Below are 27,332 nucleotides of genomic sequence, written 5' to 3' on the forward strand. Positions count from 1 at the left end.
GGGATGGAAGAAAGGACGCACACCATGGGAACCAGGTGGGATCCGAGAGAAGCTGTGGGCTGCTTTATGGTGTATGTAGAGCCTGACTCTCATTCTCGGGGATGTCTGGAGCTGTGAAGATGAGTGTGTCTCTATTGCTGGAGGGGGTTAGTGGAAGGATCTACTAGGTGGGGGGCAGGGGTGTTGTTGGTCAATGTCAGGCTCTTTCCGTGGAAGGGGGAAGGGGGGTGGTGTTGGTTCGTGTCCGTAGGAGCAGACTATCTTTGTGTTGCCTAGGGCAGCACAAAACCTAAATACACCGCTACCAACAACGGGGCCCAATAATGGGGCACAATTCCTCCCAATGACACCAACAATGGGGCTCAATGATGGGGCACAATCCCTCCCAATGACACCAACAATGGGGCCCAATTCCTCCTAATGACACCAACAATGGGGCCCAATGATGGGGCACAATTCCTCCCAATGACACCAACAATGTAGCCCAATGATGGGGTACAATTCTTCCCAACGACACCAACAACGGGGCCCAATGATGGGGCCCAATTCCTCCCAATGACACCAACAATGGGGCCCAATGATGGGGCTCAATCCCTCCCAATGACACCAACAATGGGGCCCAATTCCTCCTAATGACACCAACAATGGGGCCCAATGATGGGGCACAATTCCTCCCAATGACACCAACAATGTAGCCCAATGATGGGGTACAATTCTTCCCAATGACACCAACAACGGGGCCCAATGATGGGGCACAATTCCTCCCAATGACACCAACAACGGGGCCCAATGATGGGGCACAATTCCTCCCAATGACACCAACAACGGGGCTCAATGATGGGGCACAATTCCTCCCAATAACACAAACAATGGGGCCCAATGATGGGGTACAATTCCTCCCATTGACACAAACAACGGGGCCCAATGATGGGACACAATTCCTCCCAATGACACCAACAATGGTGCCCAATGATGGGGTACAATTCCTCCCAATGACACCAACAATGGGGCCCAATGATGGGGTACAATTCCTCCCAATGACACCAACAATGGGTCCCAATTCCTCCCAATGACACAAACAATGGGGCCCAATGATGGGGTACAATTCCTCCCAATGATACCAACAATGGGGCACTATTCCCTCCCCTGACATCAAAGATGAGGCATTTTTTTCCCTACTGATGTTGGGACCTTTTCTACTCCCAATGGCCCCAGTCCAGCCCCCCTAAAAGCTGAAGGACAGTAAACTGACCCTTTGCTTGGATAGTGTGGAGACCCCTGCTATACACGGTCACTGTACTAAGGACACTGGCTGGGAAGGGGTTAACATATAGGGGAGAACAAGGGCTAACCCTCGGTTCATACCTACGCATTTTCCACAGCGTTTCGCAGAAACGCACTACAGTCCATTTAACATGATTTCCTATGGGACACGTTCACATCTCGGAGTTTTCACTCTTTGCGTTTTTTGGGTATATAGGGACTTTTTTGAATGCAAAAAAGTTGCAGTTTTGGGTCTACAGACTTCAATGGAAACGCTGCAGAAAAACATGTCGTGTATTTTTGCTGCACTTTAATCTGCCTAGCAACAAGAAAAAAAAAGAAAAAAATGCCAAACGCATCAAAAACACGTCACAAACGCACCGCAAAAATGGATCCAACGCAAACTGCATAGGTGTGAACCGAGTCTAACAAGTGTAATATGTGCAGATTTATTATTATTATTTATTATTTTTTTTCCTTGCATAGAATAAAGAAAACCCAGCAAGATCACCTTTCCCTGTATAGAGCTCTGTGATCTCTCCCAACACAGAGCTCTCTTCTGTGAATCATGGAGCCGATCAACGTGTCCTGGCGATCAATCATGGGCCGGGACCCACCGATCGGCTTGTGCTGTAACAAATCACAGCACAGGCAGACGGCAGCGGGCACCCGCGCCCTACCTGTACCAGATACGTGATCCAGCGCAGAGCAGCCGCCGTGCCGCAGTGCGGGGAAGTCGCTAAGCGGTTCATTAGCATGATAGAAGAATGTGGAAGGTCGGCTCCATACTGCGCCACGTCTGATAAACAACCTGAGCGCCCCTTCAGCTCACCTGGATCTGCGCCCTGTTGCCTGCGGTGATGTTGGATATCGTCCAGCAAGCCTCCTTCTTTATGGACTCTTTGGGGCTGCTGAGAAGGTGCAGCAAACTCTGCAATGCCGAGCAATTCAGAATCACCTGAAGAACCAGAGAAAAAGAAATGTGTCGTCATTTACTTATTTTATTACAGGTACTTATATAGTGAGGTCAGTGTACGCAGCGCTTTACATATATATTGTACATTCACATCAGAGCCTAAGGCAGGGTCCGGGGAGAGCGGATATAGTGAATGCGGGGTCCGGGGAGAGCGGATATAGTGAATGCGGGGTCCGGGGAGAGCGGACAGAGTGAATGCGGGGTCCGGGGAGAGCGGACAGAGTGAACGCGGGGTCCGGGGAGAGCGGATAGAGTGAACGCGGGGTCCGGGGAGAGCGGATAGAGTGAACGCGGGGTCCGGGGAGAGCGGATAGAGTGAACGCGGGGTCCGGGGAGAGCGGATAGAGTGAACGCGGGGTCCGGGGAGAGCGGATAGAGTGAACGCGGGGTCCGGGGAGAGCGGATAGAGTGAACGCGGGGTCCGGGGAGAGCGGATAGAGTGAACGCGGGGTCCGGGGAGAGCGGATAGAGTGAATGCGGGGTCCGGGGAAAGGGGATAGAGTGAATGCGGGGTCCGGGGAGAGCGGATAGAGTGAATGCGGGGTCCGGGGAGAGGGGATAGAGTGAATGCGGGGTCCGGGGAGAGGGGATAGAGTGAATGTGGGGTCCGGGGAGAGCGGATATAGTGAATGCGGGGTCCGGGGAGAGCGGATATAGTGAATGCGGGGTCCCGGGAGAGCGGATAGAGTGAACGCGGGGTCCGGGGAGAGCGGATAGAGTGAACGCGGGGTCCGGGGAGAGCGGATAGAGTGAACGCGGGGTCCGGGGAGAGCGGATATAGTGAACGCGGGGTCCGGGGAGAGCGGATATAGTGAACGCGGGGTCCGGGGAGAGCGGATATAGTGAACGCGGGGTCCGGGGAGAGCGGATATAGTGAACGCGGGGTCCGGGGAGAGCGGATATAGTGAACGCGGGGTCCGGGGAGAGCGGATATAGTGAACGCGGGGTCCGGGGGAGAGCGGATAAAGTGAATGCGGGGTCTGCCCACCATTGACTTCAAAGTAACATAATGTCCACCACTGACTTCAATGCAAAACCGCCTCCCATTGACATCAATGCAAATTCGCCTCCCATTGACTTCAATGCAAAATTGCCTCTCAATAGCAATCCTATGCGAACACTTACCTCTGCATACCACTCTACTCTATCACTTATGAGTCTGCAATGCACCGCTCAAAATTCATACAGGACCCTTTTTTTTCGTAATGGAGCTCAAAATGCAATCCGTGTGAACGGCATCTGTGTGAACCACCTCAACAGGAATACATAATATCTAGCCTGTCATACAAATCTGTGCGTTTGAAAATGCATCCAGAATCACACGTGTGAACCAGGCAGCTCCATTCACAACCGGGCGTTTTGGGATCGCGGCAGAATCACTGCAATTCTGGCCATGATTGCAAAACACAGGTTCAGGTGCCATTATTTGCGAAGGCACTTAAAACACGCTGTGGTTTTGCAGCGCAACAAATCGCATCTCCATAAGCTTGTCGCCCAAATTAAAGTCCTGCTCCTTTTTGGGCGACAAACTTCATGCAATGCAAATTGTCGTGCAGCAAATTGCACGACAATCATAAACGGCACCCGCCATTATGGACTGTGAGCACTCCCTGGGAGAGCGCAGCACCGCGATCTGGTGCCCGCTGTGTCCTCCAGGCACAGTGGAACACCGATCGTCAAACAGGACCTCTGTGCGAGGTCCCGGTCATGTGATCACCGATTGGCCAGAGTAGTAAGCAATGATTTCACTTCTGACATCATTGCTTACTACGTGTGAAATCTGTGAATGATCACAGAGGTCACATGGTACAGGGCTGTTCACAACAGCCTTGTACCATGTGACAAGCTGTGACCAATTACAGCTCTCACAGTATTTCTCAATGGCTGCAGGAATGCAGCCAGAGAGAAGGAGAAATGATTGCTTTTACATCCTTTATGGGTGTAAAAGCAATCAGTGAAAAAAGAAAAAAAAAAAATTTTCATCACCCGCACAAGTAGTACAGTGTCACCATGGTGACAATCCCAGCGGTGAATAAATACCACCAAAATAAAGCTTTATCTGTCTCAAAAAAAATGCTAAAAAATTCATATGGGTACAGTGTTGCATGACCGCGCAATTGTCATTCAAAGTGTGATAGCGCTGAAAGCTGAAAATTGGCCTGGGGGGGAACGGGGGGGGAAAGCGTCCAGACTGGAAGGGGGGGGAAAGCGTCCGGACTGGAAGGAGGGGGAAAGCGTCCGGACTGGAAGGAGGGGGAAAGCGTCCGGACTGGAAGGAGGGGGAAAGCGTCCGGACTGGAAGGAGGGGGAAAGCGTCCGGACTGGAAGGAGGGGGAAAGCGTCCGGACTGGAAGGAGGGGGAAAGCGTCCGGACTGGAAGGAGGGGGAAAGCGTCCGGACTGGAAGGAGGGGGAAAGCGTCCGGACTGGAAGGAGGGGGAAAGCGTCCGGACTGGAAGGAGGGGGAAAGCGTCCGGACTGGAAGGAGGGGGAAAGCGTCCGGACTGGAAGGAGGGGGAAAGCGTCCGGACTGGAAGGAGGGGGAAAGCGTCCGGACTGGAAGGAGGGGGAAAGCGTCCGGACTGGAAGGAGGGGGAAAGCGTCCGGACTGGAAGGGGGGGGAAAGCGTCCGGACTGGAAGGAGGGGGAAAGCGTCCGGACTGGAAGGAGGGGGAAAGCGTCCGGACTGGAAGGAGGGGGAAAGCGTCCGGACTGGAAGGAGGGGGAAAGCGTCCGGACTGGAAGGAGGGGGAAAGCGTCCGGACTGGAAGGAGGGGGAAAGCGTCCGGACTGGAAGGAGGGGGAAAGCGTCCGGACTGGAAGGAGGGGGAAAGCGTCCGGACTGGAAGGAGGGGGAAAGCGTCCGGACTGGAAGGAGGGGGAAAGCGTCCGGACTGGAAGGAGGGGGAAAGCGTCCGGACTGGAAGGAGGGGGAAAGCGTCCGGACTGGAAGGAGGGGGAAAGCGTCCGGACTGGAAGGGGGGGGGAAAGCGTCCGGACTGGAAGGGGGGGGAAAGCGTCCGGACTGGAAGGAGGGGGAAAGCGTCCGGACTGGAAGGGGGGGGAAAGCGTCCGGACTGGAAGGGGGGGGAAAGCGTCCGGACTGGAAGGAGGGGGAAAGCGTCCGGACTGGAAGGAGGGGGAAAGCGTCCGGACTGGAAGGAGGGGGAAAGCGTCCGGACTGGAAGGAGGGGGAAAGCGTCCGGACTGGAAGGAGGGGGAAAGCGTCCGGACTGGAAGGAGGGGGAAAGCGTCCGGACTGGAAGGGGGGGAAAGCGTCCGGACTGGAAGGGGGGGAAAGCGTCCGGACTGGAAGGGGGGTGAAAGCGTCCGGACTGGAAGGGGGGTGAAAGCGTCCGGACTGGAAGGGGGGTGAAAGCGTCCGGACTGGAAGGGGGGTGAAAGCGTCCGGACTGGAAGGGGGGTGAAAGCGTCCGGACTGGAAGGGGTTAAATCTTGACAAGTTGATTGGGACCCGGACTTAGTCCTTCCACACCCCTGGGGTACATGCCTCACCCATTCCGGTTTTTGTCCTGATTTGTTTATAATTGGATATCTTGCCCCCTTGTTTGTCTTACATTGGATGGCTTTCTTTCAGGCGGCCATATTGTAGGCCTCGTACTATCCAATCACGGTTATCTGAAGGAGTGTCTAATTGGGAACAGCAGGGGCTCTTGCCCACTGAGCCGATAAGAGGGCATATGTGGTTTCCATATTTCACAAGTGAGCCTGCGATCCACACCTATAGACACAGGGGGGGCAGAGAGAGCGCTCTCATTGACAGAGCAACTCTGCAACTTTCATGATGCTTTTTTTTCTTTTTCTTTTTATATTGGGGAGCGAGAACTAGAGCCCTAGTGCATAATGTGCAGGACCACTTGCAGCCCTCCAATACTCGCAGTGTAGCCCTCTGCAGACCACAGCAGGCATTCAGGGAGACAGAGGTCTCTAGCAGTTTCATGTACCATGTCCTAGTCTCTGACTCTCTCCTGTTGTGGGTATTTAGTCGCCAACCACGCATGTTGCACGTCTGAAGTCTCTCACTATCTCCAATAGTATGTCTGAAGTCAAGGACTGTCTTTTGTCATATATTGAGTGTTACATGTGGCCCTTTGGAGGTGTCAGGGGCCCACAGTTGAGGCCTCCCTCTACCCTTCACCTCCAGGACTTCTCCAGAGCTTCTTCCATCCTCTGGAACTCCTTACTCCGATCTATCCAGCTATCTCCCACCCTGTCAATGGAGCATAAATAGTTAACTTTGTTTCCTCCATAAAAGATAAACAACTGGCTTACCGGTCACCTGTTTTTAACCACTTGCCCTCTAGAGGCTCCAGCCCATCCTAACTATCCTCTCCCCCCAGCAGTGAAGTTTGTTCAAAAGATAAACCTAGCCTGTAATGCCGCCGACCCCCCCCCCCCCTCTCAGAACACTCGGCAATCCTTTGCTCACCTGTTAAATTGTAAATGATCACCTTGTAAAAGAGCCCAGTTTAACCCCTTGCCCTCCGGAGGATATCCCCCCCCCCCCCCCCCCTCTGACCAGGCCATTTTTTGCGTTACGGCGCTGCGTTACTGACAATTGCGCGGTCATGCAACGCTGCACCCAAATGAAATTTGCGTCCTCTTTTTCCCCCACAAATAAGAGATTTCTTTGGGTGGTATTTTATCACATGTACTTTTTTTTTATTTTACGCTAAAAAAAAAAAAACAAAAAACAATGTTTTTGACTTTTTGCTATTAAAGAGATCCAGGGAAAAAAAAAAAAAAAAAATTGCATTTCGTTATAAATTTAGGCCAAAATGTATTCTGTTCCATGTCTTTGCTATACAAAAAAAATCCCGATACGTGTAAATTAATTGGTGTACGTGAAAGTTATAGTGTCTACAAATGGCGGTATATATACTGGGAGTTTTACTAGTAATAGCGGCGATCAGCGACTTATAGCGGGACTGCGGCGGGCATTCTGACACTGGGGGGGAACTGACTTGGTGTCACTGACATCCCCAGTGACACCAATACAGTGATCAGTGCTAATAAAAAGCACTGAGACTGTACTAATGGCACTGGGCAGGAAGGGGTTAACATCTGGGGCGATCAAAGGGTTAACTGTGTGCTGTTTTACTGTAAGCTGTGTGTGCTTCACTGTAAGCACACTGTTTTGCATGGCTCTGCGCAGCAGAGCCATGCAAAACAGTGTGCAGGAGCTGACAGGGGAGAGAACTATATTGTTTACTTACAGTCCTCTCCCTCCGTCAATAATGCTCCGCGATTACTGGGTGCTGGTGAGTAATCACCGACCTGGTGATTGACAGCCGAGGTCACTCACCCCCTACCCAGAAATGTAAAATCATATATACGTGTGTGTGTGTGTGTGTGTGATTTTGCGCACCCCTGCCACCTCGTTGCTGTATATCGGCTATAGGGCGCCGGGAAAACGGTTAATGTCGGGAAAATCGGTGTGTGTTATTTTTCAACAGTCGGAAGCAATCTTTGCTGCCCCACCACACGGGCCAACTGTCCCGAGTGATATTTCATCAGGCGAGCTATCACCAGTACAAGAATACATCACAAAAGATCTGATTGGTAAACCCGAGTCTGCGATCGATTGCTCACCTGTGTCTGTACATCATCTCCGGTCACAATGTTCCCAACAGCTCTCAACGCCGGTGACACCACTTTGTAATCGCTGTGCCTGAAAACACATCAAATGTTAAAGTGTTTCTCTAACCAAATCAAATACTGAAATGTGCCCGGCATACATCGCCTCTTATAAACAACGATGTCATGGCGATAATTTACCTCCTTTCATAATAATTAATAATTACCCGTTCATACTGACAGTTAGTATTTGTGTTCAATTTCCAGTAGAGGACCAACAATGCTTTATGTCAGGGGTCTCCAAACTTTCTAAACAAAGGGCCAGTTTACTGCCCTTCAAACTTTAGGGGGGCCGGACTGTAGCCAGTGGGAGAAGAAAATGTCCTGTCGTCAGTGGGAGGAATAGCGCCCCATCATTGGTGTCAGTGGGAGGAATAGTGCCCCATCATTGGTGTCAGTGGGAGGAATAGTGCCCCATCATTGGTATCAGTGGGAGGAATAGTGTCCCATCATTGGTGTCAGTGGGAGGAATAGTGTCCCATCATTGGTGTCAGTGGGAGGAATAGTGCCCCATCATTGGTGTCAGTGGGAGGAATAGTGCCCCATCATTGGTATCAGTGGAAGGAATAGTGTCCCATCATTGGGAGGAATAGTGCCCCATCACTGGTGTCAGTGGGAGGAATAGTGCCCCATCGTTAGTAGCAATGGGAGGAATAGTGCCCCATCATTGGTATCAGTGGGAGGAATAGTGCCCCATCATTGGTGTCAGTGGGAGGAATAGTGCCCCATCATTGGTATCAGTGGAAGGAATAGTGTCCCATCATTGGTGTCAGTGAGATAAATAGTGCCCCATCATTGGTGTCAGTGGGAGGAATAGTGCCCCATCATTGGTGTCATAAGGAGGAATAGTGCCCCATCATCGGTGTCAGTGGGAGGAATAGTGTCCCATCATTGGTGTCAGTGGGAGGAATAGTGCCCCATCATTGGTGTCAGTGGGAGGAATAGTGCCCCATCATTGGTGTCATAAGGAGGAATAGTGCCCCATCATTGGTGTCAGTGGGAGGAATAGTGCCCCATCATTGGTGTCAGTGGGAGGAATAGTGCCCCATCATCGGTGTCAGTGGGAGGAATAGTGCCCCATCATTGGGAATTGGGATCATATATGTGTAAAAATGGATTTTTCAGTTTACCAAATGGAAATTGTATCTATCAAAAGGCATCATTTATTCTTTTAAAGTGTGAGTGAAATATGAAATTTTTTTTTTCATTAAAGGCTTTATACAGTATTATACTATTAGACTCCCCCCCCTTCTTTTTTTGCATCTATCATCCATCCATGAGCGAACGTTTGCAGAGTACCAGGGAAGGATTGCTGGGGGTCGTTTGAAAGGATTTGTGTCCGTTTGAGCTTGCATTCGATATTTTAAATGCGAGTGTAATGGTTAATATTTGGGGGGGAAAAGTAAAAAAATATTTATGCAGTATTACAAGATTTGTTTTTTTTTTCTTTCATCCACTCGGGAGGTATTGATTAAGAAAACACTGAAGTATTCGGGAGATTTGTTCAGAAGATCTCATTGCAACTCCAAAATGTGTGTTTGATTCCTGAAGTCATTTTCCACTTGGCAATCACCTGATTGAGGGAGTGTGAGTGAAAACTTGCACCATTTAGATGTTTTTGAGCACATTGGGAATTATATTATTTATATTATTTTGTTGAAGTTTCTTTTGAAACACGAGACTTTCTTTATTTGGTTTTTACTTTTTTGGTTATTTTAATTGGTTTGCACAGTTTTTTTTGTGTGTATTTTGATGTACTGAGAAATGCTGTCAGTTGTGGGGGTGTGGGTGCCTTCCAGACCAAAGGGGTTAGGAATTACATTACCTGTTGACTGGAGAAGAGGCACACATGCTAGACCAGGGTTCCTTCCAAAGGTTTCCAGGGATTCCTTGAGAAATGGGCAATTTTTGCCTCTCAGGTAAGTTCCCACTGATGCCATTGATTTTTAGCAATCTTCCCACTGACCACAAGTGTGAGGAGCATTCTTCCCAATGACCACAAGTGTGAGGAGCATTCTTCCCAATGACCACAAGTGTGAGGAGCATTCTTCCCAATGACCACAAGTGTGAGGAGCATTCTTCCCAATGACCACAAGTGTAAGGAGCATTCTTCCCAATGACCACAAGTGTGAGGAGCATTCTTCCCACTGACCACAAGTGTGAGGAGCATTCTTCCCACTGACCACAAGTGTGAGGAGCATTCTTCCCAATGACCACAAGTGTAAGGAGCATTCTTCTCAATGACCACAAGTGTAAGGAGCATTCTTCCCAATGACCACAAGTGTAAGGAGCATTCTTCCCAATGACCACAAGTGTAAGGAGCATTCTTCCCAATGACCACAAGTGTGAGGAGCATTCTTTCCAATGACCACAAGTGTAAGGAGCATTCTTCCCAATGACCACAAATGTGAGGAGCATTCTTCCCAATGACCACAAGTGTGAGGAGCATTCTTCTCACTGACCACAAGTGTGAGGAGCATTCTTCCCAATGACCACAAGTGTGAGGAGCATTCTTTCCAATGACCACAAGTGTAAGGAGCATTCTTCCCAATGACCACAAGTGTGAGGAGCATTCTTCCCACTGACCACAAGTGTAAGGAGCATTCTTCCCAATGACCACAAATGTGAGGAGCATTCTTCCCCATGACCACAAGTGTAAGGAGCATTCTTCTCAATGACAAGTGTGAGGAGCATTCTTCCCAATGACCACAAGTGTGAGGAGCATTCTTCCCACTGACCACAAGTGTAAGGAGCATTCTTCCCACTGACCACAAGTGTAAGGAGCATTCTTCCCACTGACCACAAGTGTAAGGAGCATTCTTCCCACTGACTAAGGTATCATGAGCTGTAGATGAAGACATTTTTAGCAGGGGTTCCCCGAGACCGGATAGTTCCATCAAGGGTTCCTCTGCATTGAAAAGGTTGAGAAAGGCTGTGCTAGAGGATCGTAAGTGTACTGTGAGTGAGTAGGAACCCTAAGAACATGGAAGACTGTATTCTTCCCACTGACCACAAGTGTAAGGAGCATTCTTCTCAATGACCACAAATGTGAGGAGCATTCTTCCCAATGACCACAAGTGTAAGGAGCATTCTTCCCACTGACCACAAGTGTAAGGAGCATTCTTCCCACTGACCACAAGTGTGAGGAGCATTCTTCCCACTGACCACAAGTGTAAGGAGCATTCTTTCCACTGACCACAAGTGTAAGGAGCATTCTTCCCACTGACCACAAGTGTGAGGAGCATTCTTCCCAATGACCACAAGTGTAAGGAGCATTCTTCCCACTGACCACAAGTGTGAGGAGCATTCTTCCCAATGACCACAAGTGTAAGGAGCATTCTTCTCACTGACCACAAGTGTAAGGAGCATTCTTCCCACTGACCACAAGTGTAAGGAGCATTCTTCCCACTGACCACAAGTGTAATGAGCATTCTTCCCACTGACCACAAGTGTAAGGACCATTCTTCCCAATGACCACAAGTGTAAGGAGCATTCTTCCCACTGACTAAGGTATCATGAGCTGTAGATGAAGACATTTTTAGCAGGGGTTCCCTGAGACCGGATAGTTCCATCAAGGGTTCCTCTGCATTGAAAAGGTTGAGAAAGGCTGTGCTAGAGGATCGTAAGTGTACTGTGAGTGAGTAGGAACCCTAAGAACATGGAAGACTGTATTCTTCCCACTGACCACAAGTGTAAGGAGCATTCTTCCCACTGACCACAAGTGTGAGGAGCATTCTTCCCAATGACCACAAGTGTGAGGAGCATTCTTCCCAATGACCACAAGTGTGAGGAGCATTCTTCTCACTGACCACAAGTGTAAGGAGCATTCTTCTCACTGACCACAAGTGTAAGGAGCATTCTTCCCAATGACCACAAGTGTGAGGAGCATTCTTCCCAATGACCACAAGTGTGAGGAGCATTCTTCCCAATGACCACAAGTGTAAGGAGCATTCTTCCCACTGACTAAGGTATCATGAGTTGTAGATGAAGACATTTTTAGCAGGGGTTCCCTGAGACCGGAAAGTTACATCAAGGGTTCCTCTGCATTGAAAAGGTTGAGAAAGGCTGTGCTAGAGGATCGTAAGATTACTGTGAGTAGGAACCCTACGAACATGGAAGACTGTATTGTATGTACATATGAAGATCATGTTTTCTTACATTAAAAGCTCCACCAGTCTCCGGCACACTCCAGCATCAATGACAGCTTGGATCTTCTCATTGGGTCCGTCAGACAGGTAGGACAGGGCCCAGCAGGCATCAGCCAGGACATCTGTGTCACTAACGAACAGCAGCCAGGACAGGACGTTCAGGCATGGAGATACCTGTAAGATACAGCACAGTATTCAGACTACAGAAGACAATTGTCAGGCCGGTACTGTATGGCCAACTATAATCCCAGGACCATGAGGAGATCCCTCTAAATGTACTCAAAACTATAAAAGAATTGCTGTAGACAGGAGGGAAGACCATGAAGAGAATACCTCGAAATACAAGGATTAGGCAAATAAGGCCTACGGCAACAACATAATGGGGGAGATTTACTAAAACCGGGGCACTCAGGATCTGGTGCAGCTGTGAATGGGAGCCAATCAGCTTCTAACTTCAGCTTGTTCTATTAAGCTTTGACAAGAAGCCTAGAAGCGGATTGGTTTTGCAGAGGTGCACCAGTTTTAGTAGATCTCCCATAATGTGCTTCAACACCTTCCTGCCCAACCTATTGCAGATTGATGGCCAGGCGGGACACTCGCCACTGTGACTGGACGTCATATGACGTCCTATCAAAACGAGCCGCTTACGGAGCTGCGCAGCAGCACGATCTGTCACTGGCTGTGTCCACAAGACACAGCCAGTGACATATCACTACACCGGCCCATTGCCAGTGTCATGTGACCGCTGTGACCAATCAGAGCAGATCACATGTCAATTGTACACAATGGATGGCTTCCTGTCATGCCATCCATTGTGTACAATTAGGTTGTTAGCTGTGACTGGTCAAGGCAGTCACATGATACAGACAGGGCCAATCACAGCCCATCTGTATCATGTGATCAGCTTTTCTCAATCACAGCTAATCACAAAAGACTGAATGAATCAGTTTTATTCAGTAACAATGATTGCAAATATCAATGAAATACATCGGTATTAGCAATCATATAAAAGAAAAAAAAATTCTGATCACTTGCTCAGAGTAGTTCAGTGTTACTATGGTAACATTGTGTTGCTTTGGTCACAGTGTGCTGAAAAATAAAATAGTAAAGAAAGAAAAGTACGTTTTTTTTCAAAACTTTCAGATGTTTTTTGTTTTATTTAGCAAATAATAAAAAAAACTCAGTGGTGATTAAATTCCACCAAAAGAAAGCTCTATTTGTGTGAAAAAAAATTATAAAAATGTCATATGGGTACAGTGTTGCATGACTGCGCAATTATCATTCAAATTGCGACGGCCCTGAAAGTTGAAAATTGGCCTGGGCAGGAAGAGGGTATAAGTGCCCTGTACTGAAAGGGTTAACAGATGAAAATAAACAAGTGAGATGGGAAAATATTCGTTTTTCATGGAGTTGCATAATAATTCTGCACACTATCAGACGCCCAAAAATTGTGCGCACAGAGATATTCTCCTAAGAAAGACAAAACATCACTTTAAATGTTCAGGTTTGAGATGTACTAACATTTTGGATTGACCGAGAACATTGTAGTTCAATAATGAAATGAATCCTCAAAAAACAACTTGCCTGATAATTGTGCACGCAGCGGGGCTGATTCACTAAAGGTAAATATATTGTACGCCGCAAGTACACCTGCAGTTGTTTTAGATCCGAGGGGAAACTCTGAAATGAGGCGAAGATCTGCTGATTTCTTTCATCCAATTATGTGCAAGCAAAAAGGCTTTTTTTTTTTTTTTTTTTTTCCTTGCATGTGCCTCTCAGATCCAGAGCAACTGCTGCACTTTCAGTGCAAAGCCTATCTGCCTTTAGTAATTAAACAGCAGTGTATTCTAAACATGTAGTATAGGCCAGCCTTTGTCAACCAGGGTGCCTTCAGGTTTCTTCAGGGGTGCCTTGGCAAAATGTCTAAAAATTACATAAAAATCTGTATACAAGCCATCGGGTGGAACAAGCCGGCCTGTTAGTTTCACAAAGCCATTGGTTTCCATTGTGCACCATTACAACCCTCTAGCCGCCGGCATCCTGATAACCAATGACATCATCAGTTGATAAGGAGAATGCCAGCTGCCTGCACAACATCCTAGTTTGACCCTCCCCCGCCCCTCTCCATCAGTGCTGGGATCACATTAGCTCAGTGATGGAGAAAAACTGAGGGAGAGGAGAAACACTGGAATACTAGTCAGTACCGGTGTGCAAAAGTGTACTTGCTTTGGAGGAATAAATCACCTCTAGTGTTGGGTGTCCTACATGTGTGGATGTTGCTGCGTTATATAAAACTATTAGAATATTTTTTCACATTTTAGAATGCCATAATTTTTAAGGGTGCCTCGGGACCCGCCGTAATTTTTAAGGGTGCCTCGGGACCCGCCGTAATTTTTAAGGGTGCCTCGGGACCCGCCGTAATTTTTAAGGGTGCCTCGGGACCCGCCGTAATTTTTAAGGGTGCCTCGGGACCCGCCGTAATTTTTAAGGGTGCCTCGGGACCCGCCGTAATTTTTAAGGGTGCCTCGGGACCCGCCGTAATTTTTAAGGGTGCCTCGGGACCCGCCGTAATTTTTAAGGGTGCCTCGGGACCCGCCGTAATTTTTAAGGGTGCCTCGGGACCCTCCGTAATTTTTAAGGGTGCCTCGGGACCCTCCATAATTTTTAAGGGTGCCTCGGGACCCTCCATAATTTTTAAGGGTGCCTCGGGACTCTCCATAATTTTTAAGGGTGCCTCGGGACTCTCCATAATTTTTAAGGGTGCCTCGGGACTCTCCGTAATTTTTAAGGGTGCCTCGGGACCCTCCATAATTTTTAAGGGTGCCTCGGGACCCTCCATAATTTTTAAGGGTGCCTCGGGACCCTCCATAATTTTTAAGGGTGCCTCGGGACCCTCCATAATTTTTAAGGGTGCCTCGGGACTCTCCATAATTTTTAAGGGTGCCTCGGGACTCTCCATAATTTTTAAGGGTACCTCGGGACTCTCCATAATTTTCAAGGGTGCCTCGGGACTCTCCATAATTTTTAAGGGTACCTCGGGACTCTCCATAATTTTCAAGGGTGCCTCGGGACTCTCCATAATTTTTAAGGGTGCCTCGGGACTCTCCATAATTTTTAAGGGTGCCTCGGGACTCTCCATAATTTTTAAGGGTGCCTCGGGACTCTCCATAATTTTTAAGGGTGTCCCGAGCCTGTCCACAATTTTAAAGGGCGCCTTGACTGAAAAAAGGTTGAGAAACACTGGTATAGACAATCGGACATATACAAGAAATCTGGATTATCTGTGAACACTTCAGTAGTGAAAAAGGATAAGTTCACCTTCCATAACATGTTACACCCATATTCAGGATGTAACATGTTACAAAAGGAGTGGCTCCAGCTCCCCCGATGTGACAACTCCCCCCCCCCGCCCAGCTAGCTGCCACAAATTAAAATTAAAAAAAAAAAAAAAAAAAAAAAGTGGCCATGCGGGGCACCGCCCACCCAGCCGCGTCACTCATTCACAGTGTTCTGTAAATGAGAAAACTATAAGTTCCAACAGTCTTTGCAGTTGTCGTCTTTTAGTTCTCAATTAACTACCGCGAAGCTGTGAGAGTATGAGGTACGAGCAAACAGAGCCACTGACAGGTCTGCAGGAGTCCTGCATGGCACCAGCAATCTACTGATCGCGGGTGCAATGCTTTACAGGCTCCCAAAACAAAAAAAATAGTACATGCACTTTTTTTTTACCTGCAAAAAAAAAAAAAATATATAATTTATTATTTTTTGCAAAAAGTGAATTTCATTGCCTGTTGAATACCATTTGCAAAAACTGTCTCAGCTATTATTGTTCTGGGACCCCATGTCTAGTCTCATTCTTGTGTTCATTTTTTAGTCACCGGTGACACCGCTGCGATTTATAATTGTGCAATTTGTGTGCAATTTCTTAAGACCTTATTGCAACTTGAAGATTTTCAACGATTTCTTTCCATGTGCATTGCGATTCCCATTATATTCTATGTATGTGAAATCGCAATGAACTGCAGAAAGAGTAATGCAAGAACTACTTTAGAAATGTCGCTGCAGCAATTCGCACCGCATTAGAGCCATTTCAGGTGCGATTTCAATTCGCAAATCGCATCGCTATGACAGGGCCCTTAGGAAAGCAGGTACAAGGTTATATTGTGGAATTTTGAGGGACATATTCATTTTATGCTCTTTATTTTTTTTTTCTCAGTTCGACAGATCGCTGACCTTTGCAAAATCTGGAGGCGGATTCTTCCCCCGACACAGGTTAGACAAAGCCCAGACTGCGTTCCGGGTCATAGTGAGACGGTTCTGTTTAGAAAGCAACCTGGAAGGGAGATATGAGAAGGGTTACAATCAGGGTACATGACATAAATCACCAATTAAATACTCTGCTGTCAGATTCTATAGAAAAGTCAGCATGAACCAAGCGGTGCTGTGCTGAGTGTAAATGTATGAACAGAACATTCACAGACGGGCATCCCTAAGGTTGGTGTCACCCGATGCGGAAACGCTTGGTGTCACCTCTCCGACGATCCCCACAGGATGGCTCAGACCTGCTGATTGAGCATAATGGATCAGAGTCCGATCCATTATGCTCCCCAATCCGCAGATCCAATCCATCCTACGGGGATCGTCGGCTTGCTTTAAAACTTACCTTTTCATGGAGAGATCAGTTAACCCCGTATAGCTTGTAAGCCGACGATCCCCGCAGGATGGCTCGGATCTGCGGATTTAACATAATGGATCAGAGTCGGATCCATTATCCTCCCCAATCCGCAGATCCAATCCATCCTACGGGGATCGTCGGCTTGCAACCTATACGGGGTTAACTGATCTCTCCATGAAAAGGTAAGTTTTAAAGCAAGCCGGCGATCCCCGCAGGATGGATTGGATCTGCGGATTGGGGAGCATAATGGATCGGACTCTGATCCATTATGTTCATTTCGCAGATCCGATCCATCCTGTGTGCATCGTCGGCTTGCTTTAAAACTTACCTTCTCGCGGAGAGATCAGTTAACCCCGTATAGGTTGCAAGCTGAGGATCCCCGCAGGATGGATGGGATCTGCGGATTGGGGAGCATAATGGTTCGGACTCCGATCAATTATGCTCAATCTGCTGATCCGATCTATCCTGCGGGGATCATTGGCTTGCTTTAAAACTCACCTTTTCGTGGAGCGGGTCCGGAGTCACACGGTGCGGCGCGCACCCCCCGCACCTGCCTAGGGACGCCACTGTTCACAGACAGTGACGCTAACACCTCACTATAATTGTACTGCCATATAAATGTGGGAACAATACAAAAGATTAAACTAATGACTCTTGCAGGATGTAACTTCCTAGTACATTCACACAGCAAACACCTACACCCCATGAAAGGACGATAACCATTATAAGCTTTGTAAATTGACTTGACATACAGCACACCGCACATGTTCTAAGGTACACTGGTCCTTACTATAAAATCAGTGAATTGGGGGGAAAAAATGAATGATGTAAAGAGGACAATGTACTCACTGGAGGAGAGGCGGCAGGATGTTGCAGTCTAGAACGTAGTCTCTGCACACTGTACTGTCTCCTGCTATGTTTCCCAGAGCCCACACCGCCTGTGGGAGAAAATACACATATACAATTAGGTTTGCTATCACCAAAGGACCTGCAGGACTCAGGCATTCCTGGAGGGGGTCTTAAATGGCTGTTTACAGAGTTGAAGAGCTAAAGCTGAAACCACAAAGTGACATTAATGCTTCGTTTTTTACAAAAATGAAAGCGGAGTTCTGGCCCCCGGCACCCTGCCAAAAAAAATTAAAAGTCAGCAGCTACAAATACTGTAGCTGCTGACTTTTAATATTGGGGAACTTACCTGTCCAGGGATCCAGCAGTGTCCCTTGCCTGAGCCTATTCTTCAATCACCTGTCGGGTGCTAGAGCTGCCATCCTAAGGGAAACCAGCAGTGCTTGCGGCTTCACAGCCGGCTTCCTACTGCACATGTGCAAAATGCACTGCGCTTTGTGCATGGGCCGCAGTCCTCTGGGACCTGTGCGGGGTTAGGGGTGAGCGGAGCGGGTACCCAAATTTGACAGGTACCCACTCCCAGTGCCGCTGCGATCACCTAGGCCAGGAGTAGGTAACCAGCGGCTCTCCAGCTGTTGCAGGACTACAAGTTCCATCATGCCTCTGCAAGTCATAGCTTTAACTGTCAGTTTTGTAATGTTGCAATGCCTCTTGGGAAATGTAGTTCCACAACAGCTATAGAGCCGCAGGTTGCCTACCCCTGGCCTAGGCGATCGGAAGTGGAAGTCCCCGTAGCCTTCTGGGACACGTGACCCCCAGAAGACTGCAGGGCCATTCACAAAGCGCAGCACTTCTCGCTGGACAGGTAAGTGGCTGTATTTAAAAAATCAGCAGCTTCAGTTTTTGTAGCTGCTGACTTTTATTTTTATTTTTTTCAGGTGGAACTCCGCTTTAATGTTTATGGGTGACAGCGGCGGAGTTAACAGACAATGAGGGAATTAGGAAGTTGATAATGTGATGATGCCAGGTGTGGTACAGATGCAGGTAACAGGACAGAGATGTGTTGCTGGGACATGGTGAATGCGTTGGACGGATCAGAGAATGCCAGGTGTGGTACAGATGCAGGTAACAGGACAGAGACGTGTTGCTGGGACATGGTGAATGCGTTAGGTGGATCAGAGAGTGCCAGGTGTGGTACAGATGCAGGTAACAGGACAGAGATGTGTTGCTGGGACATGGTGAATGCGTTGGGTGGATCAGAGAATGCCAGGTGTGGTATAGATGCAGGTAACAGGACAGAGACGTGTTGCTGGGACATGGTGAATGCGTTGGACAGATCAGAGAGTGCCAGGTGTGGTACAGATGCAGGTAACAGGACAGAGACGTGTTGCTGGGACATGGTGAATGCGTTGGACAGATCAGAGAGTTGCCAGGTGTGGTACAGATGCAGGTAACAGGACAGAGATGTGTTGCTGGGACATGGTGAATGCGTTGGACGGATCAGAGAATGCCAGGTGTGGTACAGATGCAGGTAACAGGACAGAGACGTGTTGCTGGGACATGGTGAATGCGTTAGGTGGATCAGAGAGTGCCAGGTGTGGTACAGATGCAGGTAACAGGACAGAGATGTGTTGCTGGGACATGGTGAATGCGTTGGGTGGATCAGAGAATGCCAGGTGTGGTATAGATGCAGGTAACAGGACAGAGACGTGTTGCTGGGACATGGTGAATGCGTTGGACAGATCAGAGAGTGCCAGGTGTGGTACAGATGCAGGTAACAGGACAGAGACGTGTTGCTGGGACATGGTGAATGCGTTGGACAGATCAGAGAGTGCCAGGTGTGGTACAGATGCAGGTAACAGGACAGAGACGTGTTGCTGGGACACGGTGAATGCGTTGGGTGGATCAGAGAGTGCCAGGTGTGGTATAGATGCAGGTAACAGGACAGAGACGTGTTGCTGGGACACGGTGAATGCGTTGGACAGATCAGAGAGTGCCAGGTGTGGTATAGATGCAGGTAACAGGACAGAGACGTGTTGCTGGGACACGGTGAATGCGTTGGACAGATCAGAGAATGCCAGGTGTGGTATAGATGCAGGTAACATGACAGAGACGTGTTGCTGGGACATGGTGAATGCGTTGGACAGATCAGAGAGTGCCAGGTGTGGTATAGATGCAGGTAACAGGACAGAGACGTGTTGCTGGGACACGGTGAATGCGTTGGACAGATCAGAGAATGCCAGGTGTGGTATAGATGCAGGTAACAGGACAGAGACGTGTTGCTGGGACACGGTGAATGCGTTGGACAGATCAGAGAGTGCCAGGTGTGGTATAGATGCAGGTAACAGGACAGAGACGTGTTGCTGGGACACGGTGAATGCGTTGGACAGATCAGAGAGTGCCAGGTGTGGTATAGATGCAGGTAACAGGACAGAGACGTGTTGCTGGGACATGGTGAATGCGTTGGGTGGATCAGAGTGCCAGGTGTGGTATAGATGCAGGTAACAGGACAGAGACGTGTTGCTGGGACACGGTGAATGCGTTGGACAGATCAGAGAATGCCAGGTGTGGTATAGATGCAGGTAACAGGACAGAGACGTGTTGCTGGGACACGGTGAATGCGTTGGACCAATCAGAGAGATACATTGGCGGCGGTGCAGTACCTGCTCCTGTACATCTTCGAACTCTGAGCTGAGCAGTTCGATGAAGATGGGGACGGCCCCGGCCTGGATCACTATTCGGGTCTGCAGGGAGTTCCCTGAGGCGATGTTCGTTAGCACCCATGCCGCTTCAAACTGAGGGAAGCAGGAAGAAGTAACGTGTCATTATGTCGTAACTGTCACTTGTATCTCACAACACACAGACATCGCCGCCGCAGTAACTGACCTGTAATGTGCAGTTCTCCTTCCTTTTCAGGAACTCCACAAACCGGGCCACCACCCCGTGTGTGCCGATCACTTCGTCTATCGGCGGGTTGGGTTCTGTGAAAACGCAAAGGATTCTGGGTAAAAACGATACAGAGGGATTCCCTGGACGTACAGACAGCTCACACAAAGTACACACAACTCCATCTGAGCCCGGCTCAGCGTAATCGGCTTGGATGTCGCAGTGAGACGATGATGTCATTAATCTGATCACATGACCCCGGCTCTCTCCGTCTCCTCACACTGATGTAGCGTCCTCCCCTCTGGGCCCCTTTCCTGGAACCAATCACCAAACACACAGAAGCCGGAATGTGTAATCTACAGAGGGAGGGGCAGACATCACCACATCTGACACATCCTCCCGTGTGAGCCGACAGCAGAGGCAGCACACAACCTGCTACCGACGCCTCAGCAGCTCTGTCTGGGGGCATTCATGCAAAGTACGGGGGTCCCAATCACACAGTACGGGGGTCCCAATCACACAGTACGGGGGTCCCAATCACACAGTACGGGGGTCCCAATCACACAGTACGGGGGTCCCAATCACACAGTACGGGGGTCCCAATCACACAGTACGGGGGTCCCAATCACACAGTACGGGGGTCCCAATCACACAGTACGGGGGTCCCAATCACACAGTACGGGGGTCCCAATCACACATTAAACGTTTTTTTTTTTTTCAGATTTCTGTCTGCTTCTGTGACAGACCGATCCAGTGCGCTCGCTGCAGACTTCCAAATCAGATTTTCAACAGGAGGTTTTGTTTACGGCAATGATATGATCAGTCCCGGCGCCGCAGTACGCCGTATGTGACTGTCCCGGCGAGGGCCTTGCAGGACATTCCACACATCGGACGCTCTGCAATCTGATCAAAATCTGTGCGGACGTCTGAGGCGTGTAGTAAGCCGATTACAAGAGCAGGGGGATGAAGAGTCAGGAAAACCCTTCTCATAATCGAATTACCGTTACCATGGTTACAACAAAGTCATTTACATTTTTCTGAAAGTCATAAAACAAAAAATCATAGCAGGTGAAAGATAGAAATAGGAAATCATTTAAATAAATTAAAAGTAGAAATTGTATTTTTTACTTTTTACTTCTCCCAGCTCGGGACAATTCTGACATTCCTCTCCCACATGTAAATATCAGCATTGTTTAAGCTAGATAACTACTTCAAACACACAAAAAAAAAAAATTAATACATTTTATTTATATCTATATATCTATACATATATACATTTATTTTTTTTTTCATTTATTTTGTAATTTATTTTTTTTTAAGCAGAGGCCCTAGAGTAGGGTTCTCCAAACTTTATAAACACAGGGCCAGTTTACGGTCTTTCAGACTTTAGGGGGGCCGGACTGAGGCCACTGGGAGAAGAAAATGTCCTGGAATCGGTGGGAGAAGATAGTGCCCCATCATTGGTATTAACGGGAGATCTAATGCCCCATCATTGGTGTCAGAGGGAGGAATAGTGCCCCATCATTGGTGTCAGAGGGAGGAAGAGTGCCCCGTCATTGGTGTCAGTGGGAGGAATAGTGTCCCATCATTGGTGTCAGTGGGAGGAATAGTGCCCCATCATTGGTGTCAGTGGGAGGAATAGTGCCCCGTCATTGGTGTCAGTGGGAGGAATAGTGCCCCATCATTGGTGTCAGTGGGAGGAATAGTGTCCCATCATTGGTGTCAGTGGGAGGAAGAGTGCCCCGTCATTGATGTCAGTGGGAGGAATAGTGCTCCATCATTGGTGTCAGAGGGAGGAAGAGTGCCCCGTCATTGGTATCAGTGGGAGGAATAGTGCCCCATCATTGGTGTCAGTGGGAGGAATAGTGCCCCATCATTGGTGTCAGTGGGAAGAATAGTGCTCCATCATTGGTATTAACGGGAGATCTAGTGCCCCATCATTGGTATCAGAGGGAGGAAGAGTGCCCCATCATTGGTGTCAGTAGGAATAGTGCCCCATCATTGGTGTCAGAGGGAGGAAGAGTGCCCCGTCATTGATGTCAGTGGGAGGAATAGTGCCCCATCATTGGTGTCAGAGGGAGGAAGAGTGCCCCGTCATTGGTATCAGTGGGAGGAATAGTGCCCCATCATTGGTGTCAGTGGGAGGAATAGTGCCCCATCATTGGTGTCAGTGGGAAGAATAGTGCCCCATCATTGGTATTAACGGGAGATCTAGTGCCCCATCATTGGTGTCAGAGGGAGGAAGAGTGCCCCGTCATTGATGTCAGTGGGAGGAATAGTGCCCCATCATTGGTGTCAGAGGGAGGAAGAGTGCCCCGTCATTGGTGTCAGTGGGAGGAGGAGTGCCCCGTCATTGGTGTCAGTGGGAGGAGGAGTGCCCCGTCATTGGTGTCAGTGGGAGGAATAGTGCCCCGTCATTGGTGTCAGTGGGAGGAGGAGTGCCCCGTCATTGGTGTCAGTGGGAGGAAGAGTGCCCCGTCATTGGTGTCAGTGGGATGAATAGTGCCCCGTCATTGGTGTCAGTGGGAGGAATAGTGCCCCGTCATTGGTGTCAGTGGGAGGAATAGTGCCCCGTCATTGGTGTCAGTGGGAGGAATAGTGCCCCGTCATTGGTGTCAGTGGGAGGAATAGCGCCCCATCATTGGTGTCAGTGGGAGGAATAGCGCCCCATCATTGGTGTCAGTGGGAGGAATAGCGCCCCATCATTGGTGTCAGTGGGAGGAATAGCGCCCCATCATTGGTGTCAGTGGGAGGAATAGCGCCCCATCATTGGTGTCAGTGGGAGGAATAGCGCCCCATCATTGGTGTCAGTGGGAGGAATAGTGCCCCATCATTGGTATCAGTGTGAGGAATAGTGCTCCATCATTGGTGTCAGTGGGAGGAATAGTGCCCCATCATTGGTGTCAGTGGGAGGAATAGTGCCCCATCATTAGTATCAGTGGGAGGAATAGTGCCCCATCATTGGTATCAGTGAGAGGAATAGTGCCCCATCATTGGTGTCAGTGGCAGGAATAGTGCCCAGTCATTGGTGTCAGAGGGAGGAAGAGTGCCCCATCATTGGTGTCAGAGGGAGGAATAGTGCCCCATCATTGGTGTCAGTGGGAGGAATAGTGCCCCATCATTGGTGTCAGAGGGAGGAATAGTGCCCCATCATTGGTATCAGTGAGAGGAAGAGTGCCCCATCATTGGTGTCAGAGGGAGGAATAGTGCCCCATCATTGGTATCAGTGAGAGGAAGAGTTCCCAGTCATTGGTGTCAGTGGGAGGAAGAGTGCCCCGTCAAAGGCGGCTGCGGCCGGCAACGAGGGGCAGGGTTTTTTTTTTTTCTTGCCCGAAGGCCGAAAGGGGTGTTTTCGGCAGAAACGTTTTGGCCAAAGTTTGGTGCATCCCTAATACTTACTCCAGCAGGCCCCCCCATCTGTGTGACCGTTCCCTTGAAACATCTTCTTTATGGCGCTCTGACCAATGGCTGCACTTTGACGTCGTCATATACAATGCCGGACCAAAACAAATCTGCATTGTTAGTGTCGGCGATGAGGGCCTCCCCACAACCCCGGTGTCGGGGACAAGAGGCGGGCACCCAAAGCCTACGAGAGCGAGGAACAAGGCAAGTATCACAGCTCATCCACCAGACCCCTTGCAGCGCCGGAGCTGTAATACATGCAGGACTCACACTTCAGCAACCTTCTGAATTCAGAGAATCCGAAGGATAGCAGTTGTCAGAATTTATCACCCGGAATGTGTTTGTAAGTCAGTGTGTGCCCCTCCTTGTGTGACGCTGGGACTTTGTCCTCCACTAGACAGGGAGAAGTAGTCACGGAGCAAACACTTCCCTTTCTCCTTTGTCGGTGACAGGCTGAGCTATGAAGAAATGGCGACAAATATTGGGTCAGCAACCTAGGCCCAAATTCTGTCATTTGCAGGTCCTAGGAACAGGCTCCCCACCTCCTCACTTTTATAGACCTCCCTTCCCCCCCTCTGGACAACCTGAGGCCAATACTGGCCAGTGCAGTTTACAGTGGATATAAAAAAAAGTCTACACACCCCTGTTAAAATCTCACCTCCTCCCATGCTCGCCTTCAGAACTTCTACCAAGCTTCTCCCATCTTATGGAACTCCCTACCCCAACCTGTCCGGCTGTCTCCTAATCTATCCACTTATAGACGATCCCTGAATACCTCTCTCTTTAAAGAAACCTATCCTGCATCTACCTAGTAAACTGCCATTTATTTCCTCCATCAGATCACTCCCCCCCCCCCCCCCCACAGCGATTTCCTTTTGTATCCCTCAACCCTTCCTCCTAGATTGTAAGCTCCCAGGATCAGGGCCCTCGGTTTCCTCCTAGATTGTAAGCTCCCAGGATCAGGGCCCTCGGTTTCCTCCTAGATTGTAAGCTCCCAGGATCAGGGCCCTCGGTTTCCTCCTAGATTGTAAGCTCCCAGGATCAGGGCCCTCGGTTTCCTCCTAGATTGTAAGCTCCCAGGATCAGGGCCCTCGGTTTCCTCCTAGATTGTAAGCTCCCAGGATCAGGGCCCTCGGTTTCCTCCTAGATTGTAAGCTCCCAGGATCAGGGCCCTCGGTTTCCTCTTGTACCAAGTTGTATTGTAACTATAATGTCTGTCTTCATTTTGTAAAGCGCTGCGCAAACTGTTGGCGCTCTATAAATCCTGTATAATAAAACGTCAGGTTTCTGTGATATAAAACAATGATACAAATAAATAATTTCAGAACTTTTTCCACCTTTAATGTGACCTATAAACTGTACAACTCAATGGAAAAACAAACTGAAATCTTTTAGGAGGGAAAGGAATATAAAAAACTAAAATAATGTGGTTGCATAAGTGTGCACACCCTCTTATAACTGGGGATGGTGCTGTGTTCAGAATGAAGCAAATCGCATTCACATTCATGGTAAACAGGAGTCAGTACACACGCGCCATCAATTAAAGTGCTTCTGATTAACCCAAAATAAAATTCATCTGTTCTAGTCGGTCTTTTCCGACATTTTCTTAGTCACATCCTACAGCTAAAGCCATGGTCCGCAGAGAGCTTCCAAAGCATCAGAGGGATCTCATTGTTAAAAGGTATCAGTCAGGAGAAGGGGACAAAAGAATTTCCAAGGCATCAGATATACCATGGAACACAGTGAAGACAGTCATCATCAAGTGGAGGAAATATGGCGCAACAGTGACCTCCCTAAAAAAGTGTCCTCACCAACAGTGACCACGCCAACAGTGACCACGCCAACAGTGACCACGCCAACAGTGACCACGCCAACAGTGTCCACGCCAACAGTGTCCACGCCAACAGTGTCCTCGCCAACAGTGTCCTCGCCAACAGTGACCACGCCAACAGTGACCACGCCAACAGTGTCCACGCCAACAGTGTCCACGCCAACAGTGTCCTCGCCAACAGTGTCCTCGCCAACAGTGACCACGCCAACAGTGACCACGCCAACAGTGACCTCACCAACAGTGACCTCACCAACAGTGTCCTCACCAACAGTGTCCTCACCAACAGTGTCCTCACCAACAGTGACGTCACCAAGAACTGGACGTTCCTCCAAAATGGATGAAAAGACGAGAAGAAAACTGGTCTGGGAGGCGGCCAAGAGGCCTACAGCAACATAAAAGGAGCTGCAGGAATATCTGGCAAGTCCTGGCTGTGTGGTCCATGTGACAACAATCTCCCGTGTTCTTCATATGTCTGGTCTATGGGGCAGAGTGGCAGACGGAAGACTTTTATTACGAAGAAAAACATCCAAGCCCGGCTAAATTTGGCAGAAACACATCTGAAGTCTCCCAAAAGCATGCGGGGAAATGTGTTCTGGTCTGATGAGACCAAAGTTGGACTTTTTGGCCATCATTTCAAAAGATATGTTTGGTGCCAAAACTAACACTGCACATCACCAAAAGAACACCATACCCACTGTGAAGCATGGTGGTGGCAGCTTTGGGGCTGTTTTTCTTCAGCTGGAACTGGGGCCTTAGTCCAGGTAGAGGGAATTATGAACAGTTCCAAATACCAGTCAATATCGGCACAAAACCTTCCGGCTTCTCCTAGAAAGCTGAACATGAAGAGGAACTTCATCCATCAGCATGACAACCACCCAAAGCATCCATCCAAATCCACAAAGGAATGGCTTCACCAGAAGAAGATGGAAGTGTTGGAATGGCCCAGCCAGAGTCCAGACCTGAATCCGATGGAAGATCTGTGGAGTGATCTGAAGAGGGCTGTGCGCAGGAGATGACACGCAATCTGAAAGATTTGGAGTGTTTTTGCAAGGAAGAGCGGGCAAATATTGCTGAGTCAGGATGTGCCACACTGATAGGCTCCTCCCCAAAAACACTGAGTACTGGAATCACATCAAAAGGGGCTTCAACAAAGGATTAGTGTAAGGGTGTGAACACTTATGCAACCAGATTATTTTAGTTTTTTTTATTTTTACTTCCTCCACCTAAAAGATTTCAGTTTGTTGTTCAGCTGAGTTGTACAGTTTATAGGTCACATTAAAGGTGGAAAAAGTTCTGAAATGATTTATCTTTGTCTAATTTTTTACATCACAGAAACCTGACATTTTACCAAGGGTGTGAAGACTTTTTATATCCACTGTATGTCTAAGCACGAAAAACAAATGTAGTACATCTCTGCTGTACACGCACATTTCTCTCTCCAGATTCGGAGGGAGATTTCACTACTGGTCTGCTCGCTTTTCTCCATGCTGTAAGCTCTTAAATGGAACAGCAAAACCCTGCCTCTACCAAGATGGCCGCCTGCACACATATCTGAAAGATGAATCTGCGCTGTGGTTCAAATTTCAGTCGTTATACAGAAAGCCCTAAACAACATAAAACGAATATATGCAGCACCAAATGGACAAGA

The 27,332-nt window shown here is 48.7% G+C and overlaps 1 protein-coding gene across 1 annotated transcript in view; it reads right to left on the reverse strand.

Moving 5' to 3' along the window:
- Positions 1-27,332, reverse strand: part of LOC149456890 (importin subunit alpha-5-like) — a 117,679-nt gene that overhangs the window by 11,915 nt on the left and 78,432 nt on the right. The window contains 7 exon segments of the mRNA XM_089684317.1: positions 2,096-2,221; positions 7,852-7,930; positions 12,055-12,218; positions 16,278-16,377; positions 17,569-17,657; positions 20,229-20,360; positions 20,452-20,546. Of these exon segments, the coding sequence (XP_089540443.1) occupies positions 2,096-2,221; positions 7,852-7,930; positions 12,055-12,218; positions 16,278-16,377; positions 17,569-17,657; positions 20,229-20,360; positions 20,452-20,546 (785 nt within the window).

The sequence above is a fragment of the Staurois parvus genome, unplaced genomic scaffold, assembly GCF_062004578.1.
Source record: "Staurois parvus isolate SC_StPar_1 unplaced genomic scaffold, SC_StPar_1.0 ptg000345l, whole genome shotgun sequence".
NCBI lineage: Eukaryota > Metazoa > Chordata > Amphibia > Anura > Ranidae > Staurois > Staurois parvus.